This window comes from Balaenoptera ricei, chromosome 20 (genome assembly GCF_028023285.1).
Source record: "Balaenoptera ricei isolate mBalRic1 chromosome 20, mBalRic1.hap2, whole genome shotgun sequence".
Classification (NCBI taxonomy): Eukaryota; Metazoa; Chordata; class Mammalia; order Artiodactyla; family Balaenopteridae; genus Balaenoptera; species Balaenoptera ricei.
Window position 1 is genome coordinate 63,017,152 of NC_082658.1, and position 21,771 is coordinate 63,038,922.

The 21,771-nt window shown below is 57.6% G+C and overlaps 1 protein-coding gene across 1 annotated transcript; it reads right to left on the minus strand.

Annotated features, from left to right (window-relative positions):
* Window positions 1-303: 303 nt before the first annotated feature.
* Window positions 304-21,694, minus strand: ALKBH5 (alkB homolog 5, RNA demethylase). Its single transcript, XM_059907369.1, has 4 exons — window positions 20,164-21,694; window positions 12,078-12,158; window positions 2,464-2,619; window positions 304-2,018 (listed from the first exon to the last, which is right to left on the minus strand). Exons 1-4 carry the CDS (start codon window positions 20,931-20,933, stop codon window positions 1,841-1,843), a joined length of 1,185 nt encoding a protein of 394 aa, XP_059763352.1. The 5' UTR covers window positions 20,934-21,694; the 3' UTR covers window positions 304-1,840.
* Window positions 21,695-21,771: the final 77 nt, after the last annotated feature.

Consider the following 21,771-nt stretch of genomic DNA (forward strand, 5'->3'; position numbering starts at 1 on the left):
TCTCCGATCACCCCAAGGAAGACGGGCTTCCAGAACTCAGCACAGTAGGATCCTGGCTCCTGTGGGCCCACGGTGCCCTGGGCAGCTGGACATACGGTTTACGAAGTCCATCCTCCTTGCAGCTGGAGAAAGGACAGTGGGCGAGCCCGTCCTCAGCCCTGCGTCAGCAACTGCTCCTCTCCTCTGGGGCCTTGGTGGGCAATGAACTCTGCCCCCCAACCCCCTTCAGAGTTTCAGGGCAAAACAAAGGGATTAAGGAAGAACCAAAGGCAAGTCCTCTCTTACGACAGCATCAGACAACTGTTTCAAAATATATTAGATTTGGTTTTTATTGTAGAGCACACATATCAGGGCAAAGTGCTGCACACACAACTACAAATCATTTTTGGGAAAAAAGCTGTAAAAAAAAAAAATAATAATAATAAAACTGCAACTGCTTTAGTTATGCAGTCCCGACTTGAGGAATCCACACTGGCAAAGGAGTTCTGGCCCCGGAGAGGGGCTTCCTGATGGTGGCTGCCCCCAGCTTTCTGCAGCCTCTTCTGTAAGACTAGCCCCCTAGGGTGGTAGCAGCCTGGGGACTGGGAGGGCCTCTGCTCTCAGCAGGCCTGGGTCTTGGCTCTGGCTGGCAAGAGGACATTCCTAATGAACCCAGATCAGCAAAACCTTGCAGCCTTCAAGGATCTGAGCGGGTGGAAACTGCCAAAGACTTCACTTATTTCTTCCCTTTCATTATTATTTTTTAAAGGACCCTTCCTTCCCCAGCTCTCATGCCCCTGAGGCGGAGGAGGCACCAACCCAGTCCGCAGGCCTGAGCTCTGGCCTTGGATGCATGCTGCAGGCGGAGAGAGGGGGCGGGCAGCTTCCTATGGGGATTGACATAGGGAGAAGGCCCAAGGAGGGCCGATGGAGAAGAAAGGAAAGGGAAAGGAAAAAGCCAGGAGACCAAAGGGAAAAATGAAAACTCGGAACAAAAGAAAACAAAAACCCTACCACACACCACAACAATTTTCCATAGCCCAAACGCTAGACTCAGAAGGACACCAGTCCCTCCAGCTAGAAACAATTCCTAAAACTGCCCCAACACGGCAAGTCTAACTGCTCCACACCATCACACATGTATGCTTACAAGGAGCAACCCAGCAAAGAGGCGGGCCCCTGGCAAGAGGTCAGGACCACTGCAGCCGGCCCTGGGCAGCCCAGGGACCCGTGGGCAGAGCAGGCCAGAGGGCATGCAGGAAGCCCGGGGTCTCAGCCAACTGAACAGCTCTGGGGCAACAGGCGCTGGCACTATCTAGGCCTCTGCCCGGTCATCCCTAACAACTGCTGCAGGAGGAGGGGGTATCTGCGTGAGCTGCTGGGGCCTGGAGAGCAGGTGAGGGGTGGGAGGGCAGCAGGCCCCCTGCAGAGGCGGCAAGACCTCAACCCATCAGACGGCAGTGGGGGGAGGGGGAGGAGATCGAACTTCATTTACAACACTAAGAAGATTTACATTGAAAGCAAAACAACAATTTTTCTAAACCAAAACATTTTGTTGCTTTTAAATAAACCCAGCCTGACACAGCCCCACGTGAGGACAGCTGCCCCCCACGCCTCCACTGGCCACTCCAGCGTGAGCTTCTGTGCCTACAGATGCCAACAGCCTTTCCATCCAGGAGGAAAACCAAGAACATGAGAACCAGGTTCTGGCCAATTCTGTTCTTCAGCCTTAACAGGCAACAAACCACGGAAAAAAAATATAAGAATGAAAAAAAGAAAAGAAAAGGAAAAAAAACCCTCAGAACGACACAAAAGGAGGGGCAGCTAGTGAGGATCAAGCCGAGTCCCGGAGGCTCAGGCCTCAGTGCCGCCGCATCTTCACCTTGCGGGCGGGGCTGCCCGCTGCCTCCGAGCAGTCCTCCGCGGGCTCGTAGGACTTGCGCCAGTAGTTCTCCGAGCTGAAGCTGCCCCTCCGCCGGTGTGTGGGCAGCAGCACCGAGCGCCGGTTCTCCTCCTTGTCCATCTCCAGGATCCGAGGCCTGTGAGGGAGGGGGTGGGGGAGGCGTTACCCAGGGACTGGCCCAGGGTCCCAGCCCATGCGGCACCCCTGGCCCAGGAGGCCCCTCCCACACACCCTCCCCAGCCTCCCAGTCTCAGCTCCAACAGCTCCCTCAGAGACCCTTCTGAAGCGGGCGCCTGCTCTGCGACCTTCCGAGTCCTGCACTTCCGTCCTAACGTCCCATGGAACCCACCGGAGCGTGTGTCAGGGAGCAGAACCAGGGAAGGCACACAGCATTCCCACAGGCGGATGGCCAGGGCTTAGTCGAGAATGCCACCAACCCCAGGGAACCAGACAGAAGGCACTGGAAAGGTGGACGGTGCCCGGCTCCTAACCACCTACCCCAGGCTTCCCACCCATCTCGCCCTGCAGCCGGGCCGCGGCGCTGCTTTGCTGGCCTGTGTTGAGGGACAGCAGCTGAGTACCTGTGGGCAGCATCAGGGTCTGCCTTGCGGTGGGACCGCTTGGGTTTCAGAGCGGGGTCCCTGTTGTTTCCCGACAGACGATCTGAGGCATAGCTGGGTGGTAACACGGAGCTGCTCAGGGACTTTGTTTCCAACCGGGGTGCATCTAATCTCGTCCTGCAAAGGAAATGCACGTGGGGTCACCAGCGGGCCTCTGGGGAGAGTGTGGCCCCATCAGACCAATTCTTTCTCTGGCCGGGCTAGGTGAAGGCCAGCAGTCTCTGCTCTGCGCTTCAGTCTCCTCATGATTCAACTAGGAATTGGTCCATCTGACTTGCAAAGACCGTCCTTCCCAAGTTCAGGCTTAGGAGTCAGGGACGGGAACGCTTCTGTTTGGAGACTTCCAATGACCTGCTGCCCCCGGGGAAGGATCCCAGGGCTCTCTCAGCTGGACGAGGCAGCCCCACCTCACCCTCCTCTGGCCCAGAGATTCTCAAGGGACAGCTACTGCGCCTGCCAGAGGACTGAGGGCCCCACTGGTGGGCACCAACACACTCCAACAGACACATCCACCCCTGCCTGAAACACCAGACAAGAAGGTTCCCCTGGTCCAGGCCTGTGGAAGGACTGGAGGAGAACAGAGTAAGAGCTTCCCTACCCTTACATGGGGACACCGAGGCTGTGGTAGAGCCAGGAGGAGGGCCCAGACCCAATCCCACATTCACGCTTGGCTCTGGTCCCACCACAGCCACCTGGCAGCTTCTGCTGGTTCCGGGACACTGACCAAGCCAAGGCCAGAGGGCTTCTGAAGGAAAAGCCCCCACCTAGCACTGGAACACACCGCTCAGTCGAGGAAAAGCGTGCAAGTATGGAGGGGGAAGAAGGGATGGAGAAACTGGGTGGGGGTAGCCCAGGGCGGCGATCCGAGTCCTTTAGGAAGTCAGGCCAGGAGGAAGCTGGCCTGGGAAGCCTCAAAGAAGCCCCGAGGCCTCTTGTGTGATACAGAGGCCGGCAAGTCAGGCCGCTGGCAGCAGGGGGCAAGAGAGAGGCCTGGGGCGGGGAGTGATGGGGGCACAGCTGGCAGAAGGCCCCGGAGGCATCTTTCCCATGGGCTGCTGGCCACAAAGGAACAACTGGCTTCTGGGAAGAAGGTGCTGTGGCACCTCACAGGACATCCTCACAAGAACGCTGGGGAAGAGAGCAGAAGCGGAACCCAAGAGCGGCCCTGGGTTCTTGGGAACGCTGCGTCCGGTCCTCGTAACAGAAGAGAAGACTAGGTCAGTTAGGAGGGAAGCCACGTGTGCCGGGAAGTCCTGGGAGAAAAGTCTAGTCCAGGTGAGACTCCAGGCCTCTTAGACGGGGAAGCCAGAGGGGCCCAGCTGCACTTACTGGCCCACCAGTCTCAGCCTCCACTCTGGGGACCCCGGGCTACAGGAGACAGGACCTAGGAGCAAGAGGAAGACCCAGCCCTGAGGCTGCCACTCAGAGTATGGGCTAGTCACCATCCCTTTCGGGGCCTGTCTCCCCATCTGAGCAAAGGCCTCTTTCAGTTCTGAGGGTCTAGAGACCAAAGACAAGTCGCCTCCTTCAAGGCTAGGATCCTTTCGAGGGGCACTGGGAAGAGAGGTGGTGCTGGGCACACCCAGACCTGAGGGTGGGAACCAGAATCACCAAAGCCCCGAGACCTCTCGTCGACCAGGCCAGGCCTCAGATCCCTGCACTGAGAGCTCACACCAAATGTGACATGAGCCAGAAAGCTCGACTCAGAGGACTCCAGGGTCTGAAGCCTCGGGAAGGAAAGCACCCCTCCAGCACTGCCGAGCCAAGCTGACCCGAAGACCCCGCGGGTGCCGGGAACACACACCCAGGGCAGAAAAGCCTGTGTGGGCAGGACCCGCGGCCCAAGACCGTGAAGTGGTTTCCTCGGGTGAGTGAGGACGGCCAGAGAAGAGCAGCGCCACCAAGAGGAGAGCCTGGCCCACACACCTCCGGGGCTGGAAGGCACATCCTGCCACGCAGGCACGGCTGGCACACACTGAGCCCTGGTGGGGCCCGCCCTTCCTGAGCTGCTTGTGACTAGGGCGGCAGGCCCGGGCAGCCAGGGGCAGCGGTGGGGGCCCCTCGCTGTGGGTCCGGGACTGCTGGGGAGGCTGGGGGGACAGGTGGGGCCAGCTGAGAGTGGACAGAAGCCAGGCACACGGACAGGCTCTGCGTCCCTCCAGCTGCCTGAGAGAAAGAGACGGAAGGCGCAGCTTCCCGCACAACAGCTCTGCTACCGTCAGGGCCAGCCCTCAGGGAAGGGGTGATCAGAAGCGGCCCCACCAGAAACTCAGCCTCCCGCACCCACTTTGGGGGCAGTAGGAGCTCTGGGGCCCAAAATGGCTCCCGACACATTCCCTGGGGCTGTTACAAGTACATCTCAGCACGGTTGGAGGAGCTCTACTTTCGAAAAGCCACCAAGCTGCAAGAAGCAGGGCTAGAGCCAGATGCGCAGCCCAGAGCCCCCCAGCAGTGTGCCTTCAGAGCACACCCCTCTTAAAGGGCAGCCAGCTCCCAGGGAGCAGGCCAGGGTTCAGCAGACAGAGCCACAGGTTTGGAGGCAGGAAGACCAGTTCTAGCAGTAAGGTCTGGGCCTGCGCCTCCTCGCGTGGTAATAGGAACCAAGACCTTCCTTACAGATCTGAGCCAACATCCAGGGGTCATGGCAAGGCACCCCAGGTATGTTGGGACAGCCCGCAGGACAAAGCACGGACTGGGCCTAGGTACCGGGAAGCCGGAACCAAGGGAGGATGGCCAAGCATTAAGGTGACATTAACACGTGACCGGAAAGGAAGGGAGGAGACTGACTGTCTAGGTGCTGCCCTCACGTTCCTTTATCAATCACGGACTCCTGCGGAGAAGCTGCTGGGGCGGGGCGGGGTGGGGGAGGGGGAGGGGGAGGGGAGAGTGCGAAATCGGAGGCGCAGTCACTGGCCTCAGCCACACAGCTGCTACCCCAGGACGCCCCTGAAGCCAGGCAGCCTCTCTTCACCACGGCAGGGCAGAGAGCTGTCCCGGCAGAGGCAGACTGCCGTTTCTGGGAGACGGGGAACCAGTCTGCACTTCAGGCCCTGCTGCCAACCACCCACAACTGCTGGTTCCGCCCTCCCCAAGCACCCTTGTGTTACAAAGCCTGGCTTTCCCAACGGAGCGAGCAGGCAGGGCGCGGTGAGGCAGGCCTGTCGGAGTACCCCTCGCCTACGAGTGCCCTGGGCCCCAAGGCCTACGCTCCTGCCCCTCTAAGTATCAGACTCCCGCACAGCCCAGACCCACACCTGTCCCTCCTGCAACAGTACCGCCTCCCAGCTCCCACCAACACCACACGCTTCTCTCCAACTCCTGCCCTGCTCTCCCCGCGTGGCAGTGCTGACACGGGTGCAGCAGCCTGCTATGGTCAGAGGAGCCCGAAGGACACCTGAGTGTGTCACCCAAAGAAAGGGCACCCCAAGCACGTACACGGTCCTGGGCTCCCAGCAGACCTCCCCCGACCCAGGCCAACAAAACTCCCAGTCCCCGAGGGGAGCCTCTCCAAATCGCCCAGCCTGGTTACCACCACGCCATCCATGCCACATGCGCGTAACCCAGGGCTCCACAGACGCCAGCCAGACCACAGGGCCACGATCAGGGTGCTCAGGGATCCCCCAGTTCAAGCCCTGGTAAGGGCTCACTGTCCTCCAGGACACCAGGAGACCTGACACCAAGCCTGCTTTCCCGCACCGGGGCTGCTGACCACCATGGCTCTGGGCTCCCCTTTCCTCACGCTGCACCTGACAGAGCACAGCCGTCCTTATCCCTACGCCTGCCCCATCGAGATCGGAGGGGGCAACGGTGAGGAAGGGCCGAGGAGAAGCACACACAGCAGTCTCGAGTTTAACCATCTCCAGCATCGCAATGGCCCCAATTTTCAGGTAAGAACACAGGGCTCAGGTAACCAACTTGTATTCAGCGAAGAAGGGACAGAGCCAGGCCAAGAGCCCAAGCCAGTCACATCCCTGGCAGCCTCACCGCCTCTTTATTCCTCAGGCAGGTTGTGGATACACCCAATCCCTGGACTCCCGGGGAACAAAGGTGGGTAGTCCTTGGTACCGGGACAAAAATCATGGAGACACAAGCAGTGGCAGGCAGGTGTCCCGGTGGGGGCCGTATCTCAGGCCTGGCCGGGATCAGGGAAACCAAGAGCTGAGGGACAAAGCCCAGACCACACCCTCTGCTCATCCACACACACAGCCTTGCATTCGGCTGCTCCGCTTTCCGGGAGCGCCTCCCTCTGACCCCAGGGACCCCTGGGCCGAATGACCCCGTAGGCCGTTTAGCTCAGCCTCCCACAGGCAGTCTCTCCTAAACAAGCCCCCACCTGCTGCTCCCAGGCCTCGGTGCTCCCCAGGGCCCTCCAGACCCCCCGCACAGCAGCGAGCCCTCTGACGAGCTCCGACTGGGTGTCCCCCGCCCGCCCCCCCCCGTCTCCACTGTGTTCCCCACTCGGAGCCTCTGTGAGGAACAGCGCCTCTGCCTGACCCGTCCTTGCCCCTGAGCCTCTTCAAAGCCTGCCTGAGGCCCACACACCACCCCTGACTGCCTTCAGGCGGCACCTCTCCGGAAAGCCTTCCCTGACCAGCCCCTGGTGAGGCGCTAAACCTTTACCTTCCCCCAAAGGTAAAGCGAATGAGGAGAGACCACACTCACCACTTTCCCAGCACCAGCACAGAGCCTAGCACACACCAGCTTTGGTTAACATTTGGCAAGTGACTCTCCTGCTGCTTTTCCAAACTTCAGCCCACTGTGAGGCAAGCTCCACTTGACCAGCAGCAAGAAACAGGCTATTTACACCGCCTTGAGCCGTTTCCTCTGGTTAATCATGCAGGAACACAAGTCTCGAAGGCCAACCCGATGAAGGCCTGTGGGCCTCCTGAACACCAAGAGACTGGGTGCCCTGGCCACCAACCAGAAGGCCCTGAGGGCCACAAGCCATCGCCTGATGCTGAAGTTTGGATCCAGTGCCTCCTTCCCCTCACTGCCCCTCCATTACAGAGACCCTCTATACTTCCCGCCTTCAAGCTCACCAATTCTGCCTGGCCAGCAGTTTCCAGCTCAGGAGCCAGAGCTACCAAGCCTGTCCCAACAACCCCCCGAAGCTGGAGGTCATCTTTTTGTTTGTTTTCGCTGGGCCCCAGTGGACACGCTCCGTGCTCCTAGGACAATGCTCGCTCTGCTTGTGCTGTCTGAGCATGCAAAGTGCCCACCTATCACAGACCCGGCCCCAAGGGAGCGCTGAGTCTCCTACATGCCCGCCTCGGGTGCCCTGTGCACAAGAGATGCTTCATGTTCCCAAGTCGGGAATCCCTGCTCACAGATCACGCCAAACTGGCTAGAGAAGCCGAGGCAGCTCACTGCCTGCTTGAACCCCTGTCCAAACAGAATTCACACCCTCCACTCTCAGGGTTAATGTGTGGGAAGCACTCTACCCGGCGCCTGGCACCTAGTAGCTGGGTGCTTGGCAGAGGGCAGCTCACAAGGCCCTTAGAAGGTCGCACGTCAGGGAACTGTGGGAAAAACCAAATACTCCGCCACCCCAATGACTGCCACACCTCGAAAGTTGGCCAGCCTCCTGGTTCTCTAACCAGTCATTTAAAACTTTAACCACACTTCCAAAAAAGTAGGTCCAGCTTCCCTGCCAGGGGAACCAATGATTGACAAAGATGCATGTTGGGCAGCTTGCTCTGGGTGGGCTGGGAAACAGCGACGTTCCAGGAAGTTGGGCGTATTCAAGAGCTGACCAACCTGCAGCTGCAGCCTCACCCCACACCCTGGAGGGTAGCCCCCTACCGCTTAAAATACTCTCAGCCCCCAGCTCTCTACTGGCACAGCAGAGGCAAGAAAGCCCTTCTGTATGTGAGGCTCTGGGTTCTTCAACTCACAGCATCCGCCCTGGGGCAGGGCTCGGGGTGTTCCACTGTGCAAACCACCAAGGGCCACAAGACCCAGCACCAGGAGACCCAGGTTCAAGGCCGCACTCAGCCATTTACTGGTTGTGACCCCAAACAGATGGCACTAAGCTGCAGCCTAGGGACTGCACTCCCAGGGAGGCTCTCCGCAGGTCACTCCCAGCGAGAAACTATGGCGCCACCTCCTACACGAAGACTCAGCATCATCCGCGTGCAAAGGAGCCGTGCTGTGCTGAACCAGAAAGCACTTGACCGCCGCCCACCCGTTTCCCCCCATGAGGCCCTTAGAAAGACTGCCGCAGTGCTGACCAGCCTGAAGTGGTGACAGAGGCCCCAGGCCCTCCCTCTGCAGCCTGTGCGGTCTTTATCCGAACCTAAGAGAAGGCAGAGCTGGCTCCACCCTATCTGCCTACGAGGAGCAGGGCCGGGCTCAGTGCCCAGGTCCCACCTGTCGGGATGTGGCCTCACCCAAGGACAGAGAGTCAGCCAGGCACCCACCCAGGCCACATCCTTGACCCCTGGGCAGCGCCTGAGCCAGGATGCACCCCTTTTCATCAGGTCACCAGCTTGTCCTTTTGTACCTGGTGCTGCTCACTGACCGGAGCTGTCCTCCTCTGGACCGGCCTCAGCGCTGGGACTCAGATGAACCAGGCTCTCCCGGCCCCCAACAGAACACAGCTTTGCAAACTCACAATGGCAAGTGTACAGGCTGTGACAGCAGGGGGTAGGGGGTGGGCTGAGAGAGCTACATGTATATGATGCTTCCTGCGTGTCAAAATGGTTGACCCTTGAGCCTTGAAGGATGGCTAGGTTAACCAACGTTCGGTGCGTATATGTGGGTCATCTGGGGGGTGGGTGTGGGTCAGAAGGGAAAGCATTCCCAACAGAGGCCACACTGCTGCAAGAGTCTGGGACATCAGTGAGTGGGCCACACTAGGAGCCGCAGGTAATTTAACGTAAGTGGGAAGGAGACAACAGGGAGAACATCGAGGGAGGAGGCTGGATGGACAGGCAGAGTCCAACAGAGACCTTGGATTTTACTCTGCAGGCAAGAGAGCTGCCCTTGCCTCTCCTCTGGTCCCCTGGGTGGGCTGCCTACAGCTGGGCACTTCACCAGCTCAGCAGCCTGGGGAAGCTGCGGAGGTGGGGGCACCCATCCACTCCTTTCCAGCCCAGCCCCTGGCTGGCTCCTGGACCCACTCAGGGCAGAAGGTCAAAGAGCCCAGTCACCCCCAACAGCCATTCTCCTCGCTCAGAACGCTACAGGGGCTCAGCTGGCCAAAGAGCTTCCGGGGTGAGCTGGTTAACAGTGCAGAGTCCTGGGGACTTCCCCGGTGGCGCAGTGGTTAAGAATCCGCCTGCCAATGCAGGGGACACGGGTTTGAGCCCTGGTCCGGGAAGATCCCACATGCCGCAGAGCAACTAAGCCAGCGTGCCGCAACAAAGAGTAGCCCCCGCTCGCCGCGACTAGAGAAAGCCCACGCACAGCAACAACGAAGACCCAACGCAGCCATAAACAAATAAACAAACAAAAACCAAAAAACAAAAAAACCCAGCAACAGTGCAGAGTCCTAGCTCCAGCAAGGAGCATCCGGCTCGCGCAGTCAGGTACGGGAGCCACCACTCGAGGAAGGAAACAGCCAGAAGAATGACCCAACACTCTAGCTCTGGCCGCTTCCTCCTGCACCTCCAGTGACGCTTTCCCTGGGATGAGCTATTGTGAGGAGCTGGGAAGGAACACCTAGGAGGCACTGCTCTGGTTCTACTCCCCCCCACACCTTCATTCCTGCCCCGGGTGGGCCACCTGGTCTCTGGCTGCCGCTGGAGGTACCAGGCACACCTGACAAGAAATGACTGGGGAGGAAAGGCCAGAAGGGAGCAACACATTGGGCTGCCTCACTTCCGGGTCCTGGGTTTTGGACTGTGCTGGGAACCACAGGAAAAGCAAGCGGAAAAGCAGATAAAAACCCTTCTTCTTCTGGATTCTGGGAATATTCTTAGTCTAGAGAAGAAACGCCAGGCTGACCACTGTCTGGAGTTCCCCTAGGTGCCCAGTGCTCTGCCCGCGCCACAGGACTGTCCCACAGGTCTGGGTCGTCTCCATTCTACAGATGATAAAACAGACTCAATGTTCTGACTTGGCAAAGTGGCAGGGCCGTGCCAAAGAGACATCACCACCACAATGTACTGGAGCTCTGGACCCAAAGGGCCAAGATGCAGAAGTGATAAACTGAAGTTAAAAAGATGACAAGCCAGAGAGTAAGGATGTACTTAAAAAAAGAAAGAGCTCCCAATGGCCAAAGCTGGGACAAGCTGAGCATAGAATAGACACCACGAGTCCACACTGCTGTCAGGAATGAGTGAATGAAGAAATAAACAAGTGGGGGACAAGACACAAAATCTCCTGTGCAGAAGGATTCCAGGCAATCGGTGTGGCGACTCCGCCCTCAAAGAGGTGGCGCTCACCCCCCACTCCTCACGTGTGGGCCGCTCACAGCGACGTCCCTCCTGGGAGGACGGTGTGCACAGGGGGCAACAGTGACGAACACAGCCTCAGCCGGGCGCTCAGGGTCAGCGTCGACAGTGGAAGGTCCTGCACCCTGGACGTGACGTGAGGAGAACGGCGCTGCCCCTCTGCGGTCTCCTCCCCAGACCCACAACCCCGGTGTGACCACGAGGCAACACCAGACACACCCCAACTGAGGGACTTTCCACCACACACCTGGCGGTCAGTGTTACCACGAATAAGGCAAGTCTGAGAAAGTGTCGCAGCGGAGAGGAGCTAAGGTGACACGACAACTGCACGTCCTGTGGGGTCTGGGACAGAAAAGGACGTGAGGAGAAACTAGGGAAATGTGAGCAAAAGATGGACTCCAGTTAACCGTCCCGCATCAGTATTGGTTTCGTGACTGTGATGGACATACCACACTGACGTGAGACGTTACCAGGAGGGGGAACGGAGAGCTCCCTGCTATCTTCACAGCTTTCTGTAAACCTAAACCTGCTCTAAAAAATAAAGTTTACTTAAATTAAACGAAAAACACAAATAAGGCAAGCCATAGGACATCCTGCTCCAGCCTGGGTCTAGGCACTGTCCTGCTCACTGACGACTACACGAGCCTGGGCAATCAGCCGGCCTTCTCAGGACCCCTGCCTCAAGGCAGGATTGTCTTGACCCAGCGTCCACGTGGTCAGTCCATTCACCTCGTGAGCAGAAAAGAAAGAAGTGCTGGAGACGCCAGGATTGGCAATGTCGGCCAGTGCGTCCCTGACCCCCGGCCAAAGAGGAGGGACAGCCACAAGCCGTGCGCCTGCTCAACACGCGGCCAACCACCCACCTACGTCCCCTGTCCTCACTCCCTGCTCCTCCCAGAAGTGAAAACCCAGGCGTTTTTAAAGCAAGCTGCTGAGGCACAATCTAAAAATACTCAGTGAGAAGCACACGTGACAAATCAGAACCAAGGAGGAAGGAAAAGGAAGAGGTGGGGGGAGAAAGGGTCTGGAAGAATGTCCCCCAAATCCTGTCTCAAGACCCAGCCCACAAACACTGGGAGCGTGTGCTTTTGCTCAGCCCTCACGCTGAGGGCTGTTGACAGAGGAGCCCAGACCTCACCTGCAGCCAGGCCTGCAGGAGCCAGACACCAGGACACTTACTTCCTGAGGATGATGACTGCTCTGCGCTCCTTGATGTCCTGAGGCCGGATGCAGTGCGTGATCTCATCCGCAGCGTATCCACTGGAATGAAACACAGGGCACGTGAGCATGGAGAGCGGACGGACGACCAAAGATCCCCGGGGGTACGGAGACAGAAATAGGGGACCGGTCTTAACGGCCACCCTCCGCCCCATTACATGACAGGTTCAAGGATCTACGTGGGAGGAAATAACGTGTTAAGTTCCAGGATGCTTTTGCCCAGAAACCACTGAAGGGAAAACCTGGGATGAGGTAAAAGCAGGTCTTAAAGCAGAAGCCGAAGCAGGAATCTCCTTGCACAGGCCAGGAGCCCTTCTTTCAAAGGGTCCCCAAGAGGGCACACCTTTAGTGGCTCTGGAGGCCGATGGAGTGACTCAGGCCAGACCCTGCGGAGAAGATAAGAACCGCATCTCCCCCTCCCCCACCCTTGGGCTGGCAGAGGAGGCCAAGGCAGACACTGACAGCACTGAGTCACCAGAGAGAACTAAGGCTGCAAGGTTCAAAAAGAGAATTTGTCTACTTGGAAAAAATGCTTTCAAAAACCTTCATTTTGGGGGATCCAAAATCTTGAAGACAGCTGTGTTTGGAATATTTTAAAAATTCCCATCACACTCAAGCACCTATTTATTTTCTTCATCAAGTTACATGATTTTGAAAACTGCTCAGACCAATGAATGTGGGTAGATGGCTGTCCTCTTCACAGCTAATGTCTCTCCGATTTGAAACTCTGGAAGCAAACTCAGCTCCCTGAGTACAGGCCCTCACTGGGAGCCTGGCAGCCATGAGGCACTCCCACCCCGAGTTCCCCACTAAGCCCCCCACTGAGCCAAGGCAGCTCCCCAGCCACAGGCCTCCTCCCCCTGCTCAGGGTTCCCTGGCTGCCGCTGGGACCACCAATCTTCCTCTATTCAGCTGCTAATCAGCTCCTTCTCAAGGGTAGCTGTGAAGACGTGGATGGAGCAATGGTCAGAAACACCACAGGCCTGGGAAGGACTCCTCAAAATGGCCACGCTGCCCCCACGTGGGCAAGAACTAGATGCAAGAGCGAATAAAAAATAAAAATCCTAGAGAGAAGTACCTCTGATTCAGAAATCTGATTTGAGGCCATGTGGAGGGCGGAGAAAAGAGCTCTTATTTTAGGGATTTTCCCCTTTGAGCTGCTCCTCGACCAGAGGTTTTCCATTTTCTCTGTAAGTAACAGTCCCATGAGATAACTACGGACAAATGTCCACAGTCAAATCAATCTGGAAATATTGATGAGTTTAAGAAAGCACTGGTACGTTAAAGGACCTGAGAATTATTACAGCTGACTTTAACTGAGCACTGACCAAGGAACCTTCTCTCAAACAACACCTATTAACATCTGCAGGCGGGAGTTCCCTGGTGGCCTAGTGGTTAGGATTCAGTGCTTTCACTACAGAAGCCTGGGTTCGATCGCTGGTCGGGGAACAATCCCACATGCCGCGCGGCATGGCCAAAATAAAAAAAAAAAAAAATTTAGGGACTTCCTTGGTGGTCCAGTGGTTAAGACTTCACCTTCCAATGCAGGGGGTGTGGGTTTGATCCCTGGTCAGGGAGCTAAGATCCCACATGCTTCATGGCCAAACAACCAAAACATAAAACAGAAGCAATATTGTAACAAATTCAATAAAGACTTTAAAAAATGGTCCACATTAAAAAAAAAAAATCTTTAAGAAAATATCTGGAGGCCCAGAGAGAAATGCCATACAGCGATCGAGGAGTTGAAGAGACCTGGGTTAAAACCTGAGCTCTGTCACCTTAGCTGAGTCACATGCTGGGCCAAAACCTCAGCTCCTCCAACTGCAGGGACAGCAGGAGATTCTTGGGTGTTCATGTGGTGGTGCTCTGTGCTCTGTCACTTACGACATTCCTTTGCGGTGACTAACAATGAGATTGTTAAAAGGGTCAGTGCCTCCTCTCTTCCAGGCAGAACTACAGTTATATGTCTTCCTGGTTAGCACCCCTGGAGAAGAGCAGTGGGAGGCCCACCTGCAGGGCTACCATGAGAATTCAGTGAGATAATGCAGGGTGCCTGGCACCCCCCCTTACTGAGCACCTGACACAAGCCAGGGGTCCTGGACAACCTTCATCCAGGCTCCCCCTGCAGCAGAGGGCTCCTGGGCCCCCTCCCAGGGCTAGGAGCTCTAGATCTCGTCCTGTGCTCGCTCTTGTCACTCCACATTAGGGGAGCGCAGATCTGGGCTCCAAGACAGTCCCATATCAACACGGGACTTTCCCAAAGAGTGAAGTCCAGTTCCCCAAAGGCAATCCAAGGCATATTTCTAAGGCCTAGACCTGCAGTACCGGTTGCAGGCAACCTTCCTTACTGTTAATGAGTGTTACTAATCTGTTTGACTTGGCTATAGGACCTGCCAAGGGCCCTGACTTCCCATCTTCAGCAAGGAACTGCATCCTGTAACACAAAAGCAGCAGATCCAGATGCTGGTCAAATTTTAAGTGCCCCCACCTCCCAAAGTGCTCTAGAACAAAGAGCAAGTCATGCCAGGTTCCTGTCCTCCAGCCCAGGCCTCAGAACTACTGCAGAAGCAAGACCGCACGGGCCCACAGAAAGGACCATGGCGCTCACTGACCCCCACCTGAACAGCTCACTGGCACTGGTCTTCTAGAACTTCCTGGCAGCTACGACACAGCCTACTGACCCCGTCCTCAGTATCAAGCTCCGCTGGGAGTGGGAGGCTCCAAGTCCTGATCAGAGGAAGCTCTTCTGTCCAAACTTCAGCAGAAAGTGTCCAACAGAGACCACAGAGGGTTATTTACTGCTAAGGAACTTACTTGCTACAAGAGAAACTGTTTGAAAGTGCCAGTCTGCCAGCTTGAAACTTAATATACCCTGGGTCCAGGCCTACCCTTGGCATGAAGAAAAGTTCCAGTGCCTCCTCCTCTTTTGTTCTCACAGGGAAGGGAGAGGGGAAATACCTGAGGCTGGTACTGCCCTGCACTGAGCCCAAGCCCCCCCACCCCACCCCCGCCATGCAGCAGTGACTAGTGTGCCGCAAGCACCCAGAGCAAGAGCCTGGCTGTCACCCACCACACTACGCCTCAGAGTGACTCCTGAAAAGTCTCCCCTCTCTTGGGAAGCCCTGCTCAACTCCCCAGGCTGGGCTCCCCAACACCCCCCACCCCACCCTCTCTGCTACTGCAGTTCGGCCTTGTGGCAATCGTCTTCCCTACAAGACAAAGCTCTGCCAAGGCCTTACTCATCTCTGCATACAGCAGACGCTAGATGACGTGTGTGTCGAGGTCAACGTTCCTACTGCTGTGAAGACTCAGTTTCTACATCTACAAAACAGAGACTGCAGCAAGTCCTTCCTCAGAGGATCAGGTGCAGGTCAAATCAGGAGTCTGGAAGACTCTTTATAAGGGACTGTGCAGGACTACACACCTCTCCTCTAGCGGACAGCCTTGGAGACGGAATTATTAAGGCACAGTTCCAAGGTGGCCGCCATTCCCCATCTACTCTGTGCCCTGTCCAGGGCAGACAGAGCCCGAGATGGAGGGACTGGCCAAGATCACCAGGACTGCCTGGTGACACCTCCCTCCAGCGGGGACTACCTGCTCTGGCAGCCCCCATGAGCCTGCCTCACCCCCGAGAGGCCTACAGGACCTCACTTGGGATTTGGGGGGCAGCAGGCCAGCCACCTGGGCACAGGGGCAGAACTGGGAGCTCAGACTCAAGTTATAACCACACCTGAACCTCCTAGAAGACACATGGCCTAACACAATGAAGCAGTCCTGGGGCTTTCTGAACCCAGAAGGAAAAAGGCCAACCTGCTCCAAGTCCCAATTCTGTACGCATCAAGGTATAAATAGGAAGCAGCTGAGAACAGAGGCAGCTTGTTTCCAGACACTTCACCAAAACCTCAAGCCTTCGGTCATGTGAAAGAGAATCTTCGCTAACAACTCTAGGACTTCAATAGCCCCATTTTGCAGAGGCAAACTAAGGCCCAGAGAGATTAAGTAACTTGCCCGAAGTCAAACAGCTAAGGTGGTGGCACTGGAACTCCAATCAAACTCTCGGTTTCAGTGTCTATGCTATGCTGGTTTTTGTTTTTTGATGGGAGTGGCGGTGGGGAGAGGTAGGTAACGAGGGGTAGGAAGAAGAGCCCATCTGTGTTTCCCAGTGACAAGGTCCAATCTGCCGTGGGGGCCTCACTGACCTCAGCAAAGGATACAGGTACTCCCACCACCTCCCGGGAAAAAGTCCGCAAAGATGAGCCCCTGCCTCCACAGTTAGCATCACACCCCAGGAGCGGCAGCACACCAACGGCCCAGCCAAAATGGCCAGCCAGCCCTGAAACTTTTATGGCCTATTTATTTTCTGCTTTCTCTGACCTTCGTGACTAAGACCGTCACTAGCCTGCGAGCTTCCTTTCCTTTGCTGCTCTCTGCCTTCTTCTCACGCCTGGCAGAACCAAGGCCAGCCAACACCCCGTAGCCCAGAGCTCCTCCTGAGAATAAACAGCCCTGACTTCATCCTGAAGTTCCTCCCCCTCTCATGGAATCAGAAGATTCCACACAAGAGATGTGGCCCAGACCTATCTGCCCTACATTCCCAACTATTTTAAGCCAGAAAGCTAAACTTTGCTTTCAACCAGCTGAACATGATCAGTCCTCTGCCCAGAACTGAAGGGGTGCCCGCTCCACCCAATATCAACTGCTATCTGGAAGTCACAGGCTGCGCTCACCACTGCGTGTCTCAGGGCTGGGCGATACAGTCATTTCCAGACAGGTGGCTAAGGCCTGGGTCTTTGGGCATGTGGCCACCGCAACCACAGACCACTCAGCAGTGATTAAAAATAGCAGCAAGTAAGCAATTAGCCTTGAGGTAATTATTCCAATTAATCCATCTGAAATCTGTTTTAATCTGCCATTTACCGTACAGGAAACAGGAAAAGGAATACTGGATGAACTGATATAAGAAAAGATAAAAAAATATTTATTTCTCTAGAGAACAACATTAAGACAGGACCCACTCAGGCCCAGCATGGAAAGGTTACAAAAAAACAACTGCCAGCTGGGTTTGGAAAGAAGTTTGAAGCACTTCCAGAAGGGTCTGTTCTGGAATTGCTCTAAATGCCCACGTCTGGACACTGCTGAGTCAATGTTTGCCACACACTAAAATCCACGCTGACAACTATTAAATATAAAACTGTATTCCTGCCATATTGTCTTGGACGGGTACAGACACCACTGCCATCAACAACACAAGTCTGAGTCAGATGAGAATTACTGGAACCCCTCCCCATCTGTAGAGAACCACTGTCTTCATCAGCCCCTTCCATCGGCAGCTTTACAGCTCATCACCTCTGGGCTGGGATACTTACCAGGAAATGAAAGCAAGCATCCCCTCCTCCCCGCTCAGGAAAGAGCCCAAGCAGGACCTGCACAGAGGCAGCACTAACAGGCAGGTGTTCACCCACCTGCATAGCAAGTAAGCTCAGAGAGCTAAGTGAGCAGGTGCTGGAGAATTTAAGTTAGCGGGGGTGTCCGGAACCTGAGCGCAGTAGCTCTCCCCTGGGGACGGTTCACCCCCGGGAGACACGTGGCAGTGTCTAGAGACACTACTGGTCGTCACGGAAGGTGCTTCTGGCATAGAGGACAGAAGCCAGGGGCCCGGCTAAACGTTCCACAAGGCACGGGACGGCCCCCACAAGGACTGCCCACACGTCCACAGGACTGCATCGGAGCAGCTCCGCGCTACAGCTTCAGCGAGGCACGCCACACCAGAACCTCCACCTCAGGTCCAGGCTGGCTCTGAGGACTGGCAATGAGCTCCAGCTGCCTCTAGTGGGCACCTACCCTTCACCTCGCCCCTCGTGCGCTCCCCTCCGCCCGCGCCTCTGCTCGGCGGCTCACTCCCAGTCACCTCCTAGTCCCCCTTCAAGTTCCTGAAAACTTCCAGACTCCACAGCGGAGTAAGACGTCCCCCCAGTGTACTCCCGCGGTTACCTTCCAGGCCGTAACTAACTGTCTGTGGCCTCCCCCGGGCTGTGAACTCTGTGAAGGGAAGAGCCGTGTTTAAGGCCCCAGTAAATCCCCAGCCCCTTCCCCGACAAGAGAGCAGGGGAGCACGAAACGGCTGTGTGTGAAAGCACCACGTAAGGGTCGACCCTGTGCCAGGCCCTCTGCTACACACCCAATCACCACCTTTTGCTCTAACAGGCTGTGGAAGTTGCCATCACCCTACTTACAGATGGAAAAGCCGGATCAGAGAACGGCCACAAGGCCCCAAAGCAATGAGAGGAGAGCTGGGTGCGAAGCCCGGGGCAGCACTTTTCAGGACATGGCTGAGCCGCCCACGCTGACCCCTCAGCCACGTCAGAACCCAGGAGGAAGGGCTGGGAAAGCCTCGGGACTTCACTCTTCTAAGGCGAAATGACGAGAGCTCTCCTGGTGATGCAATCCCGCTGATCACTAACAGACCTGCGCTTTAAGAACCTGAAACCTCTCCTCCATACAGCGTGTGCGTGTGTGGGAGGGAGGGGACTCTCCAAGTCACAACTGCCTCCTGTGGCCCGCCCTTTACACACCGGACCACCGCCAGACCTCCTGCTGACAACCCTGAGGACCTGTGATGATGGGGGAAACCAGTACCCCGTTAAGAGAGCAAATGGCCCTCGTGTGAGAGACCCTCTTCAGCACGGAGAGCCCTTCGATGACGTCAGACACCGAACTGCCTTACACGGCAGGCCACCTGGGAGTCTGCCCTGCAAATCCCGTCTTAAAGGGCTCTGCCAAGACACCCACCTGGAGCAGCACGGAGATCTGAGGAGACGCTGGGAGCCCACACGACAAGGGGGTACCTGAGAGGTAAGTGGCCCTCTAGCTTTCGACGCATAAGGAGGCCGAAGTACTGCTCCTGCTGCCACTGACTTGGCAGGCTTGCCCCTCAGGAGGCGTGACGGGTACCACACGGCTCTGCTGCCGTTCCCAGATACGGAAGCAGCCTCAGCAGTCCCCCCAGATGAGACACAACGCTTGCCTCAGGGCGCTGAGAGGGCTCCGGGGACCCTGCTTCTCCCCACGACCGGGGCCCACGGCACCGACCAAAATTCAGAGGTTAAGCTGCTCGCAACAAAACCGCAGTGCCTCCTGACCCCGTACTAGAATTCGGTGGGCAACCAAGCTGCTCGGAACAGCTGCGGTCTAGCTCTCCTAAGAGGTTTTGGGGATTACTGAAGTACATCGTTCGATTTACTTGTTTCAGGGCCGGAAGCAGGGAGCTTCCAAATAAATTTCCTACTTCACATAAACAGCAAAGGTGTTGCAGCAGGCAATCTTCTCTGAGGGCCAGGGCCCTGAGCTAATTCTCAGCAGGTTCTGGGACTGAAAACAGGCCAAGAGCCTAAGATCTGCTGAACAGCTACAAAGCCGAACACCAGGTAAAGAAACAAGCTTTGTTTTGTTTCATATGGTCCTGCTGACAGGTAATGCATCTTACAAAGGACCAATGGGCTCTTCTGCAGCCAAGAGGGACTGAATTTTAAGTTTGCTGCCCTCTATTCCCGGTCCAACCCCTGATCTGTTCAACTCCAGGGAAGCCACTCCCCCTCCTGGGAATGGCGAACGTGTATCAATTAAACACGCTCAGGGGCCTTCCTCTGTGAAGATCTCCTCTCTTAAAGGAATCCACGAACTTGTTCTCTGTTAAAAAGACCAAAAATGGCAAAGTTGGAAAGACTTTTAGACGGTAATCCCAACTAATTTTTTTAAAAACACAGACTTGGAAATGGAGACCCAAAACAGAAAAATGACTTGCTCAAGTCACGAAGATAAAGAGACTCCGAAAACCAGCCTTCTAGAAAGATGCTTTCAGATTAGTTCTGGGTCAAGTCTGCGATCTCGTCAAATCTGCCCTCGGGATAGAATATTCTAGCTCGGCTCCCTGCTTTCTTACTGCCCGTGTTTTAAACGCAGACCCCTTTCCCCGCCCCGCAAACAGAAGCCGGGGTCACAAGCGGAAAGCGCGGGCTCCTGGGGCCGCTCCCCCCTCCCAGGCGCTTACCTGAGCACAGTCACGCTTCCCCTGCGCACCGGCAGGGAAAGCACGGGCTCCGACACCCGGATAGGCTTGAACTGGAACTTGCAGCCGAAGCAGAGCGCGGAGTCGCTGAAGAAGGACACGGACACGATGGGGCGCTCGAAGATGTGGATGGGGTCCACGTGAGACACGATGCAGCCGCCGGGCTGGTAGTCGTTGATGACGGCGCTGTTGACGAAGCCCTCGGGGATGACGCGGTGCTCCACCAGCTTCTGGATCACCAGCTGGTGCACCCACTCGGGGATCTCGTCCACGTCGCCCGGCGGGTAGAGGCGCTCCTGGCCGGGCCCGCGCTTCTGCAGCTGGGCGCCGTACGTGTAGCCCTCGCCGAAGAAGTACTTGTTGCGCAGCGGGGCCCGGTCCACCGTGTGCTCGTTGTACAGGCCCTTCTCGGCGCGGGACACCACCTCGTCGATGCGGGCCTCGATCTTGGCGCACTCGTCCTGGCTGAACAGGCGCATCTGGCGGATGCCGCTCTTCACCTTGCGCGCCTCCTCCTCCTTCTGCAGTTGCTGCTCCTCGAAGTCGCTGCGCTCGGGGTCCGAGTCCTCCGCGTACTTGCGCTTGGCCCCGGGCGCCGCGTAGGGCTCGGCGGCGGCGGCCGCGGCGGCGGCGGCGGCCACGGCGGCGGCGGCGGCGGCCGCGGCCTCCCGACTGCCCGCCTTGTAGTTGTCTCGGGACGTCATGGACTTGAGCTTCTCCCGCAGGTCTGTATAGCCGCTGGCGGCCGCCATGGCCCACGCCGCTGCTCTAGGACCCTCCGCGGCGAGCGGGGCGGCCGGGCATGGCTCTGGGGGACGCGCCCGGGCCCCGGGCCGCAGAGGCCCTCAGCGCCAGGCCCGCGAGCGAGGCCGCGCCGCCCGGCAGGGGCGTCGAGGGGCGGCGGGGCGGCCTCAGGGGCGACGGGTCATGCGGCGACAGCGACGGCGACGAGGCTCCCTCCTCCTCCGCCTTCTCCGCGTCCCGGGGGGCAGGGGCGCCGGCAGGGCCTCATGCCGCGCAAGGCGGCCGCGGAGTCTCGGCCCGACTCCTGGCCGGACCCTCGGACGCCCTGCTCGGCCCGCACTTTAAAGCGCTCCTCACGACGTCACGGCCACCCGCCCGACGTCCGCCAGCGCCGCTCCTCAGCGGGCGGCTCCGCGCGCACGCGCAGTACGACCAGCCACGGCGGCTCCGCGTGCAGCGAGCATGCGCGCGCGTGCGGCCGGGTCAGCAGAGGGGCCGGCGCACGCGCAGACGGGGGCCGTCCACCGCCCCTCCCCCACCCACTATAGGGCTCCGCGAACGCCCCAAACTGCAGCCTGCCTCCTGTCCGCGCTTCCCCCGCGGTCGTAGGGCTCCCTCCACGGGGGTGGGCTCACGCCGTCAACGCTGTCGCCACGCTACGTCACGGCATCATCCGAACGCCCGAAATCGCCTCAGCCCCCAGCGCGCAATCACCGAGGAACCGCCACAACCCAGCCTGCCCGGTCACCGCCCCCTTGGCGCTTCCAGTTTTGTCACTGGGCCACCGGCCACGCTCCGGGCCGGCCCAGACAGTAGCTTCCGGAAGCCGGTTGGCGCGCATGCCTG